At 40.8% G+C, this 17,699-nt stretch overlaps 1 protein-coding gene across 6 annotated transcripts in view; it reads right to left on the reverse strand.

The window, feature by feature from the left end:
• The window catches only part of ltbp1 (latent transforming growth factor beta binding protein 1), a 452,733-nt gene that overhangs the window by 179,198 nt on the left and 255,836 nt on the right, over window positions 1–17,699 (reverse strand). For all 6 annotated transcript variants that reach the window (XM_072264871.1, XM_072264877.1, XM_072264876.1 and 3 more), the window contains 3 exons: window positions 9,561–9,800; window positions 1,724–1,746; window positions 501–591 (listed from right to left, as the gene is read on the reverse strand). In XM_072264871.1, coding sequence (XP_072120972.1) covers window positions 501–591; window positions 1,724–1,746; window positions 9,561–9,800 — 354 coding nt within the window. The remainder of the gene's footprint in view (window positions 1–500; window positions 592–1,723; window positions 1,747–9,560; window positions 9,801–17,699) is intronic.

The raw sequence follows: 17,699 nt of genomic DNA on the forward strand, positions 1-17,699 counted from the left end.
CAGGTGCTCCGCTTTCCTCAGATGCACCAGTCGGTAGGTTAATAGGTCATTTTAAATTATCCTGTGACTAGACTAAGATTAAATTGGGGTTTGCTGGATGGTGTGGCATGAAGGGCCGGAAGGGCCTATTCCACACTGTATCTTAATCAATCAATATATCAATCAATCAATAAATAAACAAACAGACATCCTTAATTTGAACTGTACTGCCTTCCATAAGGAACCGTTGGAGGAGAAGAGTCTTGAAACAAGCTGGGGAAGGGAAGTCTTCAGGAACTTCCATGGGCAGCTGGCCCCGTTAAGATTCAGGAAACATTATTTCCAAAGCCCATGCTGTGTCTAATGGAAAATCAGTGCTTGACTGAAATATACCAACAGACTTGGTTGACAGTCACATCAGAAATAGACCCACGTTTATAAACCCTGTTGCTACAGCTGCACACAGAGAAAGGAAACATCAGGTGATGGTGTTAGTTAGTAGTGATAAAAAGAGAACATACCAGGGAAGTCGGAGTCGATCTGTATCGTACTGATACTGGGAGATAGCTGAGGCAGACCAGATTCCGCAACTACCTTCTCCTTTTCAAGTTCCTAAGTGCAAACAAAAGATATTTAATATTATTATTTTAAAGGCAGACAGATTTTAGAATTTTGGTGAACAAAAAAAAAATCACTAGTTCTAAAATCACTGGCCTAACACAACAATCATCCAAATCCTAGGAGGGCCAGTGTAATATCTTACTAAAGCACTTTTTAAATCAGGCAGAAGCACAATTGGTCCCATGGCTTATCCTTTATTTCAGGGAATCATTTGTATATGGAATTCTATTATTATGAAAGGTTGTTAACCTAACCACAAATCTGTGTCTGACCTGCTGAGTATCTCCAATATTTTATTGTTCTGACTGTCCATCTCTTACAGTCCATTCATTTATTTGTTCAAGTCTATTAATTTGCTTCTGTCCACATCTCTTCCATTTCCCTTTTCCCAAATCTCACCTTGCTCTTCCATTCTCTCTTCAGTTCCTCACTTATACCACATACAGTACATCATAAACATGAGAAAATCTGCAGATGCTGGAAATTCTTCTTTATTTCATCCTTCTCTGCTTCCTCAATGTCTCTTCACTAAAGTCTTTATTTCCCCTGTCTCTTCTTTGTCCTTCTTCACTCACCTTTGTCCCTTCATTCATATTTCTTCCGACACTTCTGTCTATTTTTGTTTTTGCTTCTAGTGCTTTTTTTCTTAAAGTTACCTTCCCTCATTTTCTGTTTCTACATGAGTTGTATGATTTTGATCAGGAAAATGCAACTGTAAGTACTAATGTCCACTTCAATCTTTGCAAATCAAACCAGCTAGGGAGTGAGAAACACAAAATTCTGCAGGAACTCACGGCAGGCCAGGCAGCATCTATGGAAAAAAGTACAGTCCCCGTTTCGGGTCGAGACTCTTCATCAGGGAGGTGAGACTCAGCTTCTTTCCATAATACTCAACTGCTTTATTCCCAACCATCCATATACTGGGCCTCCTACATTCATTCTTGGAGACTGGATATAAACTGCACCAGCTATGGGGGATGTTAGCATTGCATGCATCAAGATTATCTTTGACACACTCTAACAAACACCAATCAATCTCTTCACTGGAGCACATAATGAGCATTCAATTATAAAAGTGAGACATCTAATCACTTTGCTACTATAACCATAGGACTGTACCTACCTGTTCTGGTGTGGTGGTGCCCACTGTAACAGAAAGAACACAACAAAATGAAGGGTTAGTCAGGGGATATGGAACATGATTTTGCACATAAAATATCAAGTTTTTTTTCATCTCATGTTACAAATATGGTACGATTTTAGAAAAGCTTTGGAGAAAATTTAGCAAAATAAGCAGCTTTGGATTTGCTGAAATAGGAAAAAGATTGGCTGTGGAAATACAATATCCTACGGCAGTGAGCTGCCTTAGATTAATGGTGCGTGAAAAGGCCTGACTTTATCCCAGAATTCAGTTTTGAGCCGTTGCAGAGTAACGGATGAAATATACTTAGTCTGGTAGAACATTCACTACTTTCCAAAATCACAAGTTTTACCCCTTCCTTGAGTAGGAAAACTCACCTTGATGTAGTATGCCAATGTGATCTCATCAGAGCACTGTGCAATTGAAACAAAACTCCTCCACATTCCTACTCTTACAATATTGGCCAATACACCGAATGCCTTTCTAATTGCTTACTGTACCTGTATATCAACCCTCAGTTATTTACAATCACCACCTGAACACTGAAGTGGATACCCTCTTTTTTACCCCACAATTAGTCCATAGTGTTCATGCCCTTTCACATAAAGTGCTTAAGTCCCCTGAAGCCTTTCTATTTCTTTCTTACAGCCATGTTATTTTGTATGATGATCAAACATAAGATATATGACATATGATTCTGGCAACTCACTCAGCGCAGTCCTTCAATGCAAAACCTACCCTTTCATTCTGTCTGTTTCTGTTCATTAACTAATCCTGAATCCATGGAAAAATATTATCCCCAATACCATTCACTCTAATTTTGTTAATCAGCAACTCAATCGCTTCTAAGTTCATCACATCCTCTGGTTCATCTGTTTCTGCCCTACTAATTACAACTTCAGAACTCTAATTCATCAAATATCATTTTCTTCTCATATTATTTTTATGTTGATTCTACCCAATGTTATTATTATACACCATGTTATTACTTCCTTAATAATAGATTGCAGAACTTTCTCTACAACAGATAACAAGCTCATTTTCTGATAGTTCCCTGTTTTCTCCCTCTCCTTTCTTAAATAGTGGATCACATTTGCTACCTTCCAGACAATGTGAATCATTCTAGAATCCATGGAATTTTGGAAGACGAGAAACATGAATCACTATCTCCACAGTCATCCCTTTCACAAACATATGATACAGGTCGTCAGGCTCAAGGATTTATTGCCTTTCAATTCCATTAATTCCTCCAATACTAATATTTTACTCACGCTAATTTCTTTGAACTCCCCATTCACTCCAGTCCTGTGGTTTCTTCATTATTCCTGGAAGGTTTTGAGACATAAAACAACTTTTTTTTCTATAATTGCATGACTCTCAGAAAACTAGAAGCAGAAGACTAGTCCACCTAGCCCTCATGTCTGCCCTGACATTCGATACACCCAACAGTTCTTCCATTCCGGATCTCAACTCTTCTTCTAAGTCAGTTCCTCATTGCCCTAAATTCTCTACTTTCAGAAGTTTATCTGTCTTCTTTAAATAATTCCTATGATCAAGCCTCCATAATCCTCCAAGGCAAAGAATTCCAGGTTTTCCCTACCAGTCTGTTGTCCTTATCCAGTATAGTCTCCATGCAGCACCAGACCCACAGGAACTCACTTAATGCACAACTGCTAAGCCAAAATATACAAGTCCTTTCACTTTAAGATTGCAGGTATCCAACAAGAAAACTCACCACCACCTTCTCAAGGACAACTATGGACAGGTATTATCTGTTGGCATTGCCAATAAAGCACACATTTCATTTGTGAAAATATATTAACATTGGCCAAATAAGCCACATGTTGGCCAATCTCAAGAGCTTTCTCAATAAATTAGTTGGAGGAGAGAAGATAAAAATGTCAACACTTTGATTATACTTTGTTGCTCAGAGTTCACTGTCTAGGTGAGATGGAAGAAGACAGCAGGAGCCATTACCTTCAGGCAGGGCTGGACTGAATCAACAGTTCAAAAGGAACAGCAATGATGATGTTAATCATTTTTCATTTTAAAGAGGAGCCACACAGTCAAATAATAAATCAAATCAAAGATCATTTCAGGCACAAATGCACCCCTCTCAACGTCTGCATCACATTAAGTTTGCTTTTTCTGCTGTTGTGTAGAACATTGTTTTCTCAGACAAAGCTTACATTGTATTCTCTCTCAGTCAACAAGTATCTTAAAAGACTCTACCCTACTGGAATTATTACCTTCAATTGAGATTTTATTAAGGCTTTTGTTTTAACAGCCTGCCTGTCTGTTTCAGCCTGCATCTTTTGAGTCAAACTGACAGTAGCATTTTTCAAACAGAAACTTCAAGGTTCAAGATTGTTTACTGTCATTCTTCTGCACGAGTGTAAAGGAGAACAAAATGATTGTACTCCCGATCCAATGCAGCATAAAAAAAGTAAATATTAAAGCAATTCTATAAAACACAACAAACAAGTAACTGTTGTGTGTGTGTCTGTATGTACATTAGGTGATGTATAGTGGTGGTGGGGTGCTTAATGGTGAAGGTGTTGGTCAGCCTTGATGGTGGGTAGGCCAGTGCCAGGATGCATTGGGTATTTTAACTAGCTGTTGTAGGGCCCTCCTATTACACCATTGGGCAAGACAGCGCGAGCAATCAATTGATGGAGGGACAGGGGAAAGTCAGAACCACTAGATACCATCTGGCCTTCAATACTGCACTATGCCTGTTGAACATCCGATATTTCTAAAGACAGGTGTTCAATGAAAGGATTGGCAAAGGGGACTAATAGTATGAATGTTCAATGCTAGAGGGCATGTATTGAAAGTGGGGGTAGGTTCAAGGACGACGTGAGGAGGGGGGCAAGTTTTTCACTCAGCGAGTTGTGGATGTCTGAATGTGCTGCCTCGTGTGGTGGTAGAGGCAAATACATCAGAGGTTTTTAAGAGACGTTTGGATAGGCAATAGATGTAAGGAAGGTGGAGGGATATGGATGTGCTGTAGGTAGGAGGGGTTAGTGTTTGGTGTTTTTTCTTCTGCACAACACTGTGGGTCAAGTGGCCTTTTCTTGTGCTGTATTGCTCAATGTTCTATGAGACCAAGATCAACCTCTTCTCCAATAAGGTGCATCACTGCAATTCTATCAAAGCACAAAATTCACACCTGTAGATGCTGTGTATTTAGAATTAAAATAAAATATATAAATAATGTATAAATTATTTGTGAGTTTCACTTTTATTCTCAGTTCACATCACCTGCTATCACCTAGCTTACAAATTTAGCCTTGAAGGTTTGTCAAAGCAAGCAATTCTTTTGAAGACACAAGACTGCAAATGGTGCAATCTGGAGAAAGAAGAACAAACTGCTGGAGAAGTTCAGTGGGTCAAGCAGATCTCTGGGGGCAAAGGGATAAGCTGATGCTTTGGGTCAGGATCCGACATCAAGGCTCGTAAGTATTTCATTTACATAATAAGCAGATGTAGATGTTATCATCGTGCATGATTGCAACATTTTTAAAACACCTTTAATGCAGAGACGAGTCCTGAGGAACATTCCTCATGAGAAGTTCAGAAAGGATATGAAGCAGGAAATGAGGAAAAAGGGGGAGATGGTAAGGCCAAGGCAGCAAATTTTAAGAACACTGCACCAAAGGTGTGAACCCTGTATAAATAAAGTTTTGGTTTTGGACCACTGAAGAGTCTGCTCACATTTCACAATACCCTGACATGATATTGTCAGCTCAACCCCCTTAAAGTGCCAACATTTTCATCCTAACAAAAACAAGATTGTGACTCGAAATCTTGGTAAGTGCAGAACAATCTCCATGATCCAAGTCGACATACATTGAATACATTACAATCATATTAGATGGTCCATGTTAAAGCAGGACTGAGCAAAGTTTGATAGAAATGCGTTGACCTCTTCTATGTTAATATCAAAAGGTAACATCACAGGTGTGGCTGCACTATCAGTGACCATATACTAGCCACAGGGACCTTTGTAAACTTACTTCTGAACAAAATAACAGTCTTTAAGCACAGATAGCTTTCTGGTCCAAAGAGGCATACCAAAGAGAAGGTTGTTTTAAGCAAGCTAATAGGAAGAAGCATACAGCTATATTCTTTGACATAAGAAGCATTGTTTCAGCTCGACAGCAAGCATTGAAGGACTGCTCAAAAATTCAGCAAACATAAAATGAAATCCTGAAAGATGAAGACACAAAACAAGACCCAATTTTTGTTCCATTGGGACAGCATTTCATCCAACAAAAGGACCAGTTGTGCAGCAAATTCATCCACAGTCCTCTGAGATACGCATTGCCCAAGTCAATCCAAGACTGTGAATTTAATAACTGTACCACTAAGTGGTGCTGAACCACTAAATGTGGAAACAACCTGTACTGAGGCATCAGTGACTGCAGCTACACGAGGTGCCAGGAGGGATAAATGATTCTGCAACATCACTGACAAACACAACCTAGCTAATAAAACTGCATTGACTAAGAAAGGTTCAAAAGAGGTCCACAAAAATGACTCCAGGATTGAGAGGCTTGTCAAATGAGGAGCGCTTGATGGTTCAGGACCTGTTCTTGCTAGAATTCAGAAGAATGAAGGGTGACCTCAATGAAACCTATTCAATAGTGAAAGGCCTTGACAGACTGGATGTGGAGAGGATGTTTCCTATGGTGGAAGTGTCTAAGACCAGAGGGCACAGCCTCAGAATAGAGGAACGTCCTTTTAGAACAGAGAAGAGGAGGAGGAATTTCTTTCGCTAGACATTGGTGAATCTGTGGAATTCACTGCCACATGCAACTGTGGAGGCCAAGTCATCAGGTATATTTAAGGTAGAGGTTGATAAACTCTTGATTAGTCAGGGCATGAAGGGATACAGAGAGAAAGCAAGAGATTGAGACTGAGAGGGAAAATAGATCAGTCATGATGAAATAGTGAAGCAGACTCAATGGCCAAATGGCTTAATTCTGCTCCTATATCTTTCGATCTTATTGTCTTAGGGACTAAGGCAACACAATGCAGCCTCAGTGACTGTAGGAAATCTGGCTCCTCACTGACTGTAGGTATGGGGTAATGAGGATATTACTAACAGTAGGTTAAGATGATCATGGGATGTTACTGACAGTACAGCCAGTAAGTGTTTGGATTTTACAGAATGTGGAGTGCACTGACTATAGTGATAGGGTGACTCCTAAGTGACCCCTGAAATGGTCCAGCAAGCCACAAAGGATATTTAGGGATGAACAATAAATGCTAGCCCAGTCAGAAATCATTGTTCCCCAGTAAAAAATTAAAAGGAGTAATGAATAGACCTGCAGAGGGTAGTTTACAATGAGTTGCCCACCCCAATACTGTTTCACAATTGCTAGTTATGATACTGTTGAATAGTCCCCTCCTATAACATGGACTCTTGACCTCATAGTCTACCTTGCACTTTATTGTCTACTCTACTGCACTTTCTCTTAACTGTAACACTTTATTCTACATGTTTGACATTCTGCAAACTCAATGTACGGTTGTAATGAATTGATCTGGATGAACGTTATGCACTATTTTTTTTCTGTATACCACAATAGAATAGTAAACCAATCTACCAAATTAAAAGTGAAAACAGAATAGGTTTGCTGGGATGAGAGAGAGTAGAGGGCAGATATTACACAAGCTACAGAAAATGCTTGGTTCCAGGAAACGAAAAAAAACCATGTGCATATTTCTTGGTGGGAGCTCAAGCAGACTTACATTCTGAAGGTATCTAATATTGGTGCCCACTTACTTAGAACCACAGAACAACAGTCAAAGAAAGAGTGTGTCAGCTGAACTGAAGTATGATAGTTTGCGGGTAAGACTTTAGCAGTAACATGCCTGTACAATCTACCCTTGTGGATTCAGATTTCTTTTGTACAATCTCCCAATATTATCCACATTCTGTCACCTCCTCAGAATTTAGGAATCTCACATTATTTTCTCTCATTTAGTAAAAAAAACTAATATAGTACAGATTATCCTGGTGGGCTTGGCAATACAGAAATAATACTTCAAAAGAATTCTAACCTTAACTTTCTTTTAAAACACTGATTCCCTCCTGCTGGGTAATAAGATAGGTTCAGCGAAAGTTATTTGGAGATATGTTTCTAGAATATTCACCTTTAAAGTGAAATCAATATCCTTAGAAGTGTTCTTAAAACACCTAGAATCATGCAAATGTAGCCCATAGAAGAGTAGCCAACCGAGTGTGACCTTGCTGAATATCAGAGTTAACTTTCTCTATTCTGTTAAGTATCTCAAAGATGTTTATTTTCTATGACTGATAATTGTCCCTTGGGTAATCTTTATCATAAGCAACGGCCATGGAAGAGAGGAGCTCTGTAATGACAAGACTTGGTAAGAGTTGGGTAGAACATTCTGGGCTAACCATCAGCAGATCAGAAACCCAGTGAAGACTGCAGATGCTGGAAATCTGGAGCAACACACAAAAACAAATGCTGGAGAATCTCAGCAGGTCAGGCAGCATCTATGGAGGGAAATGAATAGAAGCTTTGGACCAAGACCCTTCATCAACTCCATTGCTTCCCTCCCTGGATGCTACATGACCTGCTGAGTTCCTAAAGCATTCTGTGTGCGTTATAGCAGATCTTTTAGTTGTCCATGATACGTAAGACAGCTAATCTCCTTTCTGTATCAGACAGAAAGCTGATTAAGAGCTTATAGACTCAGAACTGCTGGAAGCTATTGCACATGGACAGAATTCACTCCCATGCTGCCTGCATCACATGTTGATTTATGTGGTGACGCTGTTACCTAATTTTATTAAGTCTCATAACTCAAAAGCGTGTCCTTAAAACTAATGGGTAATGTGTGTGCCATTTCTTCTCTGTGAGATGCATGGAGAATATTAAATAATACATCCTGTAAGGTTGCATGTTGTAACATTTTACATGACTTCGTACCATCGCAGAGTGACTCGTAGCCTCATAGAGTAACCACTTGAGACATAGCACAATCCAATAACATGAATGAGGTAGAGCAGCCAGAAACCTGTTCAAGTCACACTAGCCAACAATGTGGGGGGCATTGGGAAAAAAAAAATCCACCTTCCTTCCTCAAATACCGCTGTGCGCTAATTTTACATACCAGTGTTAACTTCTCATTCAAAAAGACTGATGGATAATAACAGAAAATTTCTTTAATGGCCGTACCCTCCAAATATCCGGACCTGCATCTCAGTTTTTTTGCACTACCTTACTTTCCATTTTTATATTTTCTATTTATGATTTATAATTTAAATTTTTAATATTTACTATCGATTTGTAATCCAGGGAGCGGGAAGCACAGAATCAAATATCGCTGTGATGATTGTACGTTCTAGTATCAATTGTTGGGCGACAATAAAGTATAAAGTAAAGCAATCCCTTGCATGATAATCGTTGTACGCCACTTTTACTGTTAACTTTAATATACAGCATTATTGGGGCAGCAATAATTAATTTTAAAATTAATTTATGACCTGAGTAGCAATAAACGCACCTGATACCTCCTTCTCTGGGTTCAGCCTTATTGGATCTTAGTCTGGTCACTGGATTTCCAGAGGACTGGACAGCAATGGCCAGGCACAAACGTAATTATGATTGCTTTTAATTTATCTCAATAAGGAGCAGGACTGTCCTCAAGGGAAAGCTACTCTCCAGGCCTTAAAGTAATTATTCTATATGCTAGTAGATCAATTAGATTAAGGCCTGGAGAGGTAGCTTTCTCTTTCACTTGAGGCCAACGGGAAAAAAAATATTGAACATGTCCTTACCTTCTGGGATTATCACCTCAGGCTGTGGGGTTTGAATAGAGGAGAAGGCCTCCAAGGGTTGCTCTGGTGGAACTTGTGCTGGAGTGGGTAATGGGTCGGAGTGTTTAATCACGGGTTGAGTCATTGCAGGAGCAGGAACCCTGGGAACCTTAACATCAGGCCGAGGTTTGACAGTCACCTTCTTGAATGTCTGACTAACATGGTATCCCATTCCACCAGGACAGATTTGCTTGAAGGCAGCTGTTTAGGACAAGATAAAACGATGCTTAGCACAATTTAATGTACTATCCCATTCTGTATACACATACAGAGAATCATCAATCCATGCAGCATAGAACCAGGAACTTTGGTCCCACTGATCAATGCCAATCAAAATACACATCCAAGCCAGTCCCAATTGCCAGCATTTGGCCCATAAACCTCTAAACCTTTCCTGGCAATGTACCTGTCAAACTAACTTTTAAAAGTTGTTATCGTCCTTGCCTCAACCACTTCTTCTAGCAGCTCATTCCTTAAACATACCACCTGTGGATAAACGAGCTGCCTTTCAATTTCCTAATACGTCTCTTCCCCGTTCAGTTTAACGGTATGCCTCTAGTTCTCGAATTCCTAACACTGGGAAAAAGACAGAGTGTATTCACCCCATCTGCGCCCCACATGATTTTATACAGTACATCTTTTAAAGACCAATGACCATAGACCAATTCTATGCTCCATGGAATAAAGTCCAACCTCTTCCTATAATTCAGTTTCTCAAGTCCTGGCAGCATCCTGGTAGAACCTTTCTGCACTCTTTCCATTTTTAAAGAATCTTTTCTATATTAAGGAGACAAAAACTAAAGCCGGCCTGACCAGCTTCTTATACAACCTCACCATGATCTTCCAATTTATATACTCAGTGCCCTGACCAGTGTGCCAAAATCAGTCTTCACCATCCTGTCAACCTGTGATTCCACTTTCAGAGAACTATGTACTTGAACACAAGGTCCTTCTGTCCTACTACACTCCCCAGGACTCTACCATTCACTGTGAAGTTTCTAGTATTATTTAACTTTCCAAAATGCTATACCTCACAGTTATGTGAATTCAACTCCATTTGCCATTCCTCAGCCCTCTAAGTAATCAAGATTACTCCATAATTTTCTTCACTGTCTACTATGCAACCTATGTTAATCTGTAAACCTATCAAACATGACAAGTGTGAGGTGTTGCACTTTGGGAGGACCAACCAGAGTAGGTCTTACACAGTAAGTGGTCAGGCACCGAGGCGTGTGGTAGAACAAAGAGATCGAGGAATACAGGCCCATAATTCATTGAAAGTTGCATCACGGGTAGATAGGGTCATAAAGAAAGCTTTTGGCACATTAGCCTTCAGAAATCAAAGCACTGAGTACAGGAGATGGGATGTTATGTATGAAGTTGTATTAGACATTGATGAGACCCAGTTGAGAGTATTGTGTGCAGCTTTGGTCAGCTACCTACAGGAAAGATGTAAATAAGGTTGAAAGAGTACAGAGAAAATTTACGAAGAAGTTGCCGGATCTGGAGGTCAAGAAAGGTTGAATAGGTTAGGACTTTATTCCTTGGAATGTAGAAGAGTGAAAGGAGATCAGACAGAACATAGAACATAGAACAGTACAGCACAGTCCAGGCCCTTCAGCCCACAACATTGTGCTGACCCTCAAACCCTACCTCTCATATAACCCCCCACCTTAAATTCCTCCATATACCTGTCTAGTAGCCTCTTAAACTTCACTAGTGTATCTGCCTCCACCACTGACTCAGGCAGTGCATTCCACACACCAACCACTCTCTGAGTAAAAAACCTTCCTCTAATACCCCCCTTGAACTTCCCACCCCTTACCTTAAAGCCATGTCCTCTTGTATTGAGCAGTGGTGCGCTGGGGAAGAGGTGCTGGCTATCCACTCTATCTATTCCTCTTAATATCTTGTACACCTCTACCATGGCTCCTCTCATTCTCCTTCTCTCCAAAGAGTAAACTCCTAGCTCCCTTAATCTCTGATCATAATCTATACTCTCTAAACCAGGCATATTCCTGGTAAATCTCCTCTGTACCCTTTCCAATGCTTCCACATCCTTCCTATAGTGAGGCGACCAGAACTGGACACAGTACTCCAAATGTGGCCAAACCAGAGTTTTATAGAGCTGCATCATTACCTCGCGACTCTTAAACTCTATCCCTCGACTTATGAAAGCTAACACCCCATAAGCTTTCTTAACTATATCTACCTGTGAGGCAACTTTCAGGGATATGTGGACATGTACCCCGAGATCCCTCTGCTCCTCCACACTACCAAGTATCCTGCCTTTTACTTTGTACTCTGCCTTGGAGTTTGTCCTTCCAAAGTGTACCACTTGACCCTTCTCCGGGTTGAACTTCATCTGCCACTTCTCAGTCCACTTCTGCATCTTATCAATGTCTCTCTGCAATCTTCGACAATCCTCTACACTATCTACAACACCACCAACCTTTGTGTCGTCTGCAAACTTGCCAACCCACTCTTCTATCCCCTCATCCAGGTCATTAATAAAAATCACGAAAGGTAGAGGTCCCAGAACAGATCCTTGTGGGACACCACTAGTCACAACCCTCCAATCCGAATGTACTCCCTCCACCACGACCCTCTGCTTTCTGCAGGCAAGCCAATTCTGAATCCACCTGGCCAAACTTCCCTGGATCCCATGCCTTCTGACTTTCTGAATAAGCCTACTGTGTGGAACTTTGTCAAATGCCTTACTAAAATCCATGTAGATCACATCCACTACACTATCCTCATCAATATGCCTGGTCACCTCCTCAAAGAACTCTATCAGCCTTATTAGACACGATCTGCCCTTCACAAAGCCATGAGGTGTAAAAAATTATGGGGGGCATAGATAGGGTAAGTGCAAGCAAGCTTTTTCCACTGAGGTTGGGTGGGACTATAACCAGAGGTCATGGGTTAAGGGTGAAAGGTGAAATGTTTAAGGGGAACACGAGGGGAAACTTCTTCACTCAGATGGCCATGATAGTGTGGAACAAGCTGCCAGCTTGTATAGGTACACAGATGGCAGTGGAATGCAGGGCTGCAGTCTGGGTGCAGGTTGATGGGAGTAGGCAGCTTAAATGATTCGGCATGGACTAGGTGGGCCAAAGGGCCTGTTTCAGTGCTGTATTTTTTATGATTATACCTTGTACATTCTTATCAAATTGTTGTTATAGATGACACACATCAATAGGCTCAGCATCCACTAATCACAAGCCTCCAGTACACAAAACACTTCCACAATCACCCTTGATTCCTACCATCAAGCCAATTGTGCATCCAATAAGCCACCTCTCTCTGGATTCCCTGCTAACTAACAGTCCAGAACCTTATCTAAGGCATTGCTGAGGTCCATGTAGACCTTATCTACTGCCGTTCCCTCATTGACCTTGTTAGTCACACCATCAAACAACTCAACTAAGTTCATAAGCAATAAGCTCAAAACTCCCATGTACAAAGCCATATCGACAACCCCTAATCAACTCCTGTCTTGCCAGATGCATGTACATCTTATCCCTCAGAATCCTTCCACAGAGATATTACTCTTATTGGTCTATAGTTCCCAGATTTTTCTTTGCAGCCCATCCTACATAAAGGCACATTTTCTACCCTCCAACCTGCTGCAAATCTCTCTGTCATGCACCAACAATTTCTTCGCCTGCCTCCCACACTGTTCTTAGACACGCAAAGGTCAGTGAAGTCCTGGAGATTAGTCCACTTTTATACACGTATACATATTGAAAAAATACATATGCTTAGTTCATATATCTATACTGTACATATATTTTCAATTCTGACTATCAAACAAAAGGTCAAGAAATTATATTTTTATTGAATTGCACGATTCATAGCCATTTGATGTTCATTTTAACTGCAGAAAAAACAAAGAAGCAGGGACACACTATCCACCAAGCCCTCACACGAGTTTCACCATTTTACAGTTAGTATAATTAGTAGAGATTGATTGGATCTTGAGTGATTAGTTGTGCTGTAGAAAGTTTTTAAAGCAGAGCGTAAGAGTGTACAGGAATGGTGTTATGTGGGAGTGGGACCCAATCCTGCAGACTCGTACTTTGCAGAAGTTACTTTTAAAATGTGCAATTTTGTTTTAATGCATTTTAAGCCTTTAACAAAAATAATAAATACATGCACTGGCTAAGCAGCAAGGCACTGGGCATGAATGAGTGCATATTTAGTTTATATTTCCTTACAACATAGTGGACCATATTCTCCAGTGAAGCATGGTTGCTCTCAGAGTAATTCCATTCCCTCACTTACATCCCTGTCCCCCATTTTTCCTGCCTGTTGTAGTGACACAGAGGCTCTTGAACCAGAGGAGATAACTTCACTTACCCCATCACTGAACTGTTGCTACAACCTAAGAGAGTCAAAGAGTCTTGAAGAGTCACTTTCAAGACTCTTCGTCTCATGTGCTCGATATTTATTCCTTATCTATTATTAATAGTTTTCTTTTTCCTTTTGCATTTGCACAGTTCGTTGTCTTTTACACAGTGGTTGTCCACCCTGTTGGTGTGGTCTTTCACTGAGTCTATTATAGTTATTGGATGTATTGAGTATGCTTGCAACAAAAATGAATCTCAGGGTGGTATATGGTGATATATATGTACTTTGATAATAAATTTACTTTGAACTTTGAGCATGGGCTGAAAATTGACTTCATTTAAACTGAAGCTGAGACCAAATAAAAGATACAGTTCCTAATACGAGAAGGTTTGATGCAACCAACCAATGATGTGTTTTCCTAGGCGTTTATCATTTTAAGGTTATCTGACAAAACTGTCCAAATGACCTTTGCAACCTTGTTTAGTTGTTCAATTAATTATGGTCAATCGGCACCTTAACTTTATTTACTTGCCTTGCTCTATCACACTAACGAAAGACCTCGCTGACCCTACCCGGGCTGGAGACAGTTCTCAACTTCCATTGCCATTTGTGGAACATCACCTTTATCTTGAACAGTAAAAAACAGCTACAACTTGGGCATATGGCACCTCAGATATAGTAAAGCATCCCAAGGCCCTGACCAGGTGTGTAATCAATCAAAAATATGACAGCGAGCTGCAGAAAGAAATATCTGGGACAGATATCTACAGGTTTGTTCAGGGAGGCAGATCCTAAGGAGTATTTCAAAGAGCGTAATGTAGTAAAACTGAGAATCTGTGGTAAAGGTAAGAGTGAGCATGTGAATCAAAATTTAGCTCTGTGTCAAACACAACACCAAAGCGACAAACACATTGACCAGCGATAGTCATGAAAATGCCTATCATCTTTCATTTCTGCCCAACACTGATTTTTAATGCACCCCTTTGCCTTTGTTGTCGCAGGGTAAGGTCTGAAGCTCCACACTAGTTCCCCCTCTCCATAGATGCGAGTGCATGGTTTCCAGGACTACCCACCATAGTTCGACAAAGAAACCCTGTTAGTGGCTGACCGTTGGATATTAGGTGGACCTTGACCTTCCTGTGTACTTTCTCACCATCTACCCACTACAGAGCCACAGTGCGACAAGTACTACAGTAGCCATGGCAGAGCGCGGCATCACCCTTCCCCTCTTTGATGATACTACTTCACATCCAGGGGCACCACGGTAGCGGGGCGGTTAGCACAACGCAATCACAGCTCGGAGTTCAGAGTTCAAGTCCTATGTCACTGTACATCCTCCCTGTGGAATGCACGGGTTTTCCCCCAGTGCTCCAGTTTCCTCCCACAGTCCAAAGACGTACCGGTTAGTAAGTTAGTTGGTCATTGTAAAAAGTCCCGTGATTAGGTTAGGGTTAAATTGGAAGGGTTGCTGGGTGGCATGGTTCAAAGGGCTGGAAAGTGCCTATTCTACACTGTGTCTCTAAGTAAACAGATATATAGACAGATAGATAAATACCTCTTCATAAGGTGGCAGATTAGCTTCTCCCAGTAACACATGACTATCTTAAGCTCTGTTGAACTAATCAAGAAATCTCACCATATTGAAAGGACAGGAACATTCAACATCTGCTTTCTATTTTGCTGACCACTCTCCCCCCATGGATGTTGCTCAGCCTATGGAGCTCCTCCAGCAGTTTGTTTGTTTTTTTTTGGCTAACAAAATGCTCCATTTTGGTTACACATTTCTAAAATCTCACACAATTTTAGGTAGATACATCCAAATCTCTTCCGGTTACAAGGATCTGATGCTGCATTTGTATCTGCATGGATTTTCTTTTAGTTTTTTATTGCCTCCTTTGTCCGTGACATCTGATTTGGTTAATAAAGCTTCGACCCCCACTTAAGGGCATAATCTGTTTCTGATTCACAATGATGTATTTTCCTGAAAATCTCCCAATGGCCTGGGCTTTTTCCTATCAGTGGAGAGTATTTGTCCAATTTACCATTGATTGTCACTGCCTCGTTGCCTTCCCTCACTCTCAGTATTACTCAAACCTAGAACCTCAGCAGCATTATACATTTCTTGTTTACAAACACTACATTGAACTCAATCACATTATAATTGGATAAGTATTCATGCATGTTAGACTGAGTAAGTTTAATTGATTACACCTCTCTTGTTAATTCTGGGACATATTTCAGAAATCTATCTGGAACGCATAAGAAAATCACCACTTTTCAAGCATGAGTTGGTTTAGTTAACACAATTTACATTAAGTTAAAATCATTCAATAAGACATCTGTTTTCTTTTAATTTATTTCAGGACCATAATGAATAAAATATTTTCATCAGAGCCCAACATTCTATCTATTAGCTTACAGCCATTTGCCTTACTGCTGAGACCCTCATCACATCCATTTGTGGGATAACATACCTCAGTTGTACAGTTCCAAACTAGCCCAGTACCCATGAGTTAGAAACTCCTCTTGCACGCATTCCAACATTCAATTGTCACCTCTCGTCTTTTCTATGTAGCTTGAGTAATAAAGTAGAGATTATCATTCTTTGAGATCCTGGCACCAGATACTCAAACCAATGTTGCTGATCTCAATATAGACTACAACGGCTGGATCCTCCCCAGTAATTTCCAGATTTGAGTTAGTTCATGATGTCCCTCATGCCTAACCATCACACCATGTGGGACTAACAATATGACCCAGAATTGAAGTTCTAGTATCCTCTAGTTAATGAAACCCCTTCAATTGTGCTTCTTCATCCCTTTCCCCCTCCTCCTTCTACCCCTTCCCCTCCCTCACACCACACCCCCAACCTGTTCCTATGTTTAGTCAGCCTCAAGTGCCGCAGTCAATATTCTGGGCTGCCCTTTTCTGGAGGTCTTTATACTGTCAGCGAGCAACTACAACAGGGATTCCCAACCTGTTTTATGCCATTAACCAAGGGGCCCATGGACCAAAGGTTTGCAACCCCTGAACTACAATGTATCTGTTACATAGAAACCATTTCCATGAATGCTTTTTTCCAAAATCACCTGCACTATTGGTAATGCCAACGGTGTCAGATCTTGCACCTTTCTACAAGTTGTTACCAACATCAACAGCAAATTCCCTACAGTTCTTCCTTTCCTATGCACCATTGCCTCTCCAATTCACTAGGATGGATCTATAGCAGGGGTTCTCAAGCTTTTATATGCCACAGACCCCAACTATTAACCGAGGGGTCCATGGGGCCCCAGGTTGGGAACCCCTGATCTATAGTGACCAATTCCAGCAGTTCTGGCAATGTGCTACAGGGTTACAGTACACATTATTTTCTCTGTAACTCTATATTCTGTGCTCTGTCAGTCTTTCTGCCCTTTGTGTATGCTAATGATAAAATATTTAAATGCAAAAATCACTGCACAGTATGTGGGCGGTTGCAAAGTTCACCATGGAAACCGTCCAAGCTCCAACCCCATTTATACCACTCTGTTATAGGAACGCTGACAGCAGCTATATCCTGTAATTCTCAGCCTGCTTCTCCAAATGCCCAGGGTTTCTAAAGGCAGAAGTCTGCATCACCATAAAGTGAGGACCTGCTTATATGCTGTGCTATGACCTCTGTGCCTTTGACCTCCGCCAAGTGTCCAGCAAAGCTCAAGGAGCAGTACCTCATCTTTTGGCTGGGCACATTGAAGACTTTCAAACTCA

Source organism: Mobula birostris, chromosome 8 (genome assembly GCF_030028105.1).
Source record: "Mobula birostris isolate sMobBir1 chromosome 8, sMobBir1.hap1, whole genome shotgun sequence".
In the NCBI taxonomy this organism is placed as follows: domain Eukaryota; kingdom Metazoa; phylum Chordata; class Chondrichthyes; order Myliobatiformes; family Myliobatidae; genus Mobula; species Mobula birostris.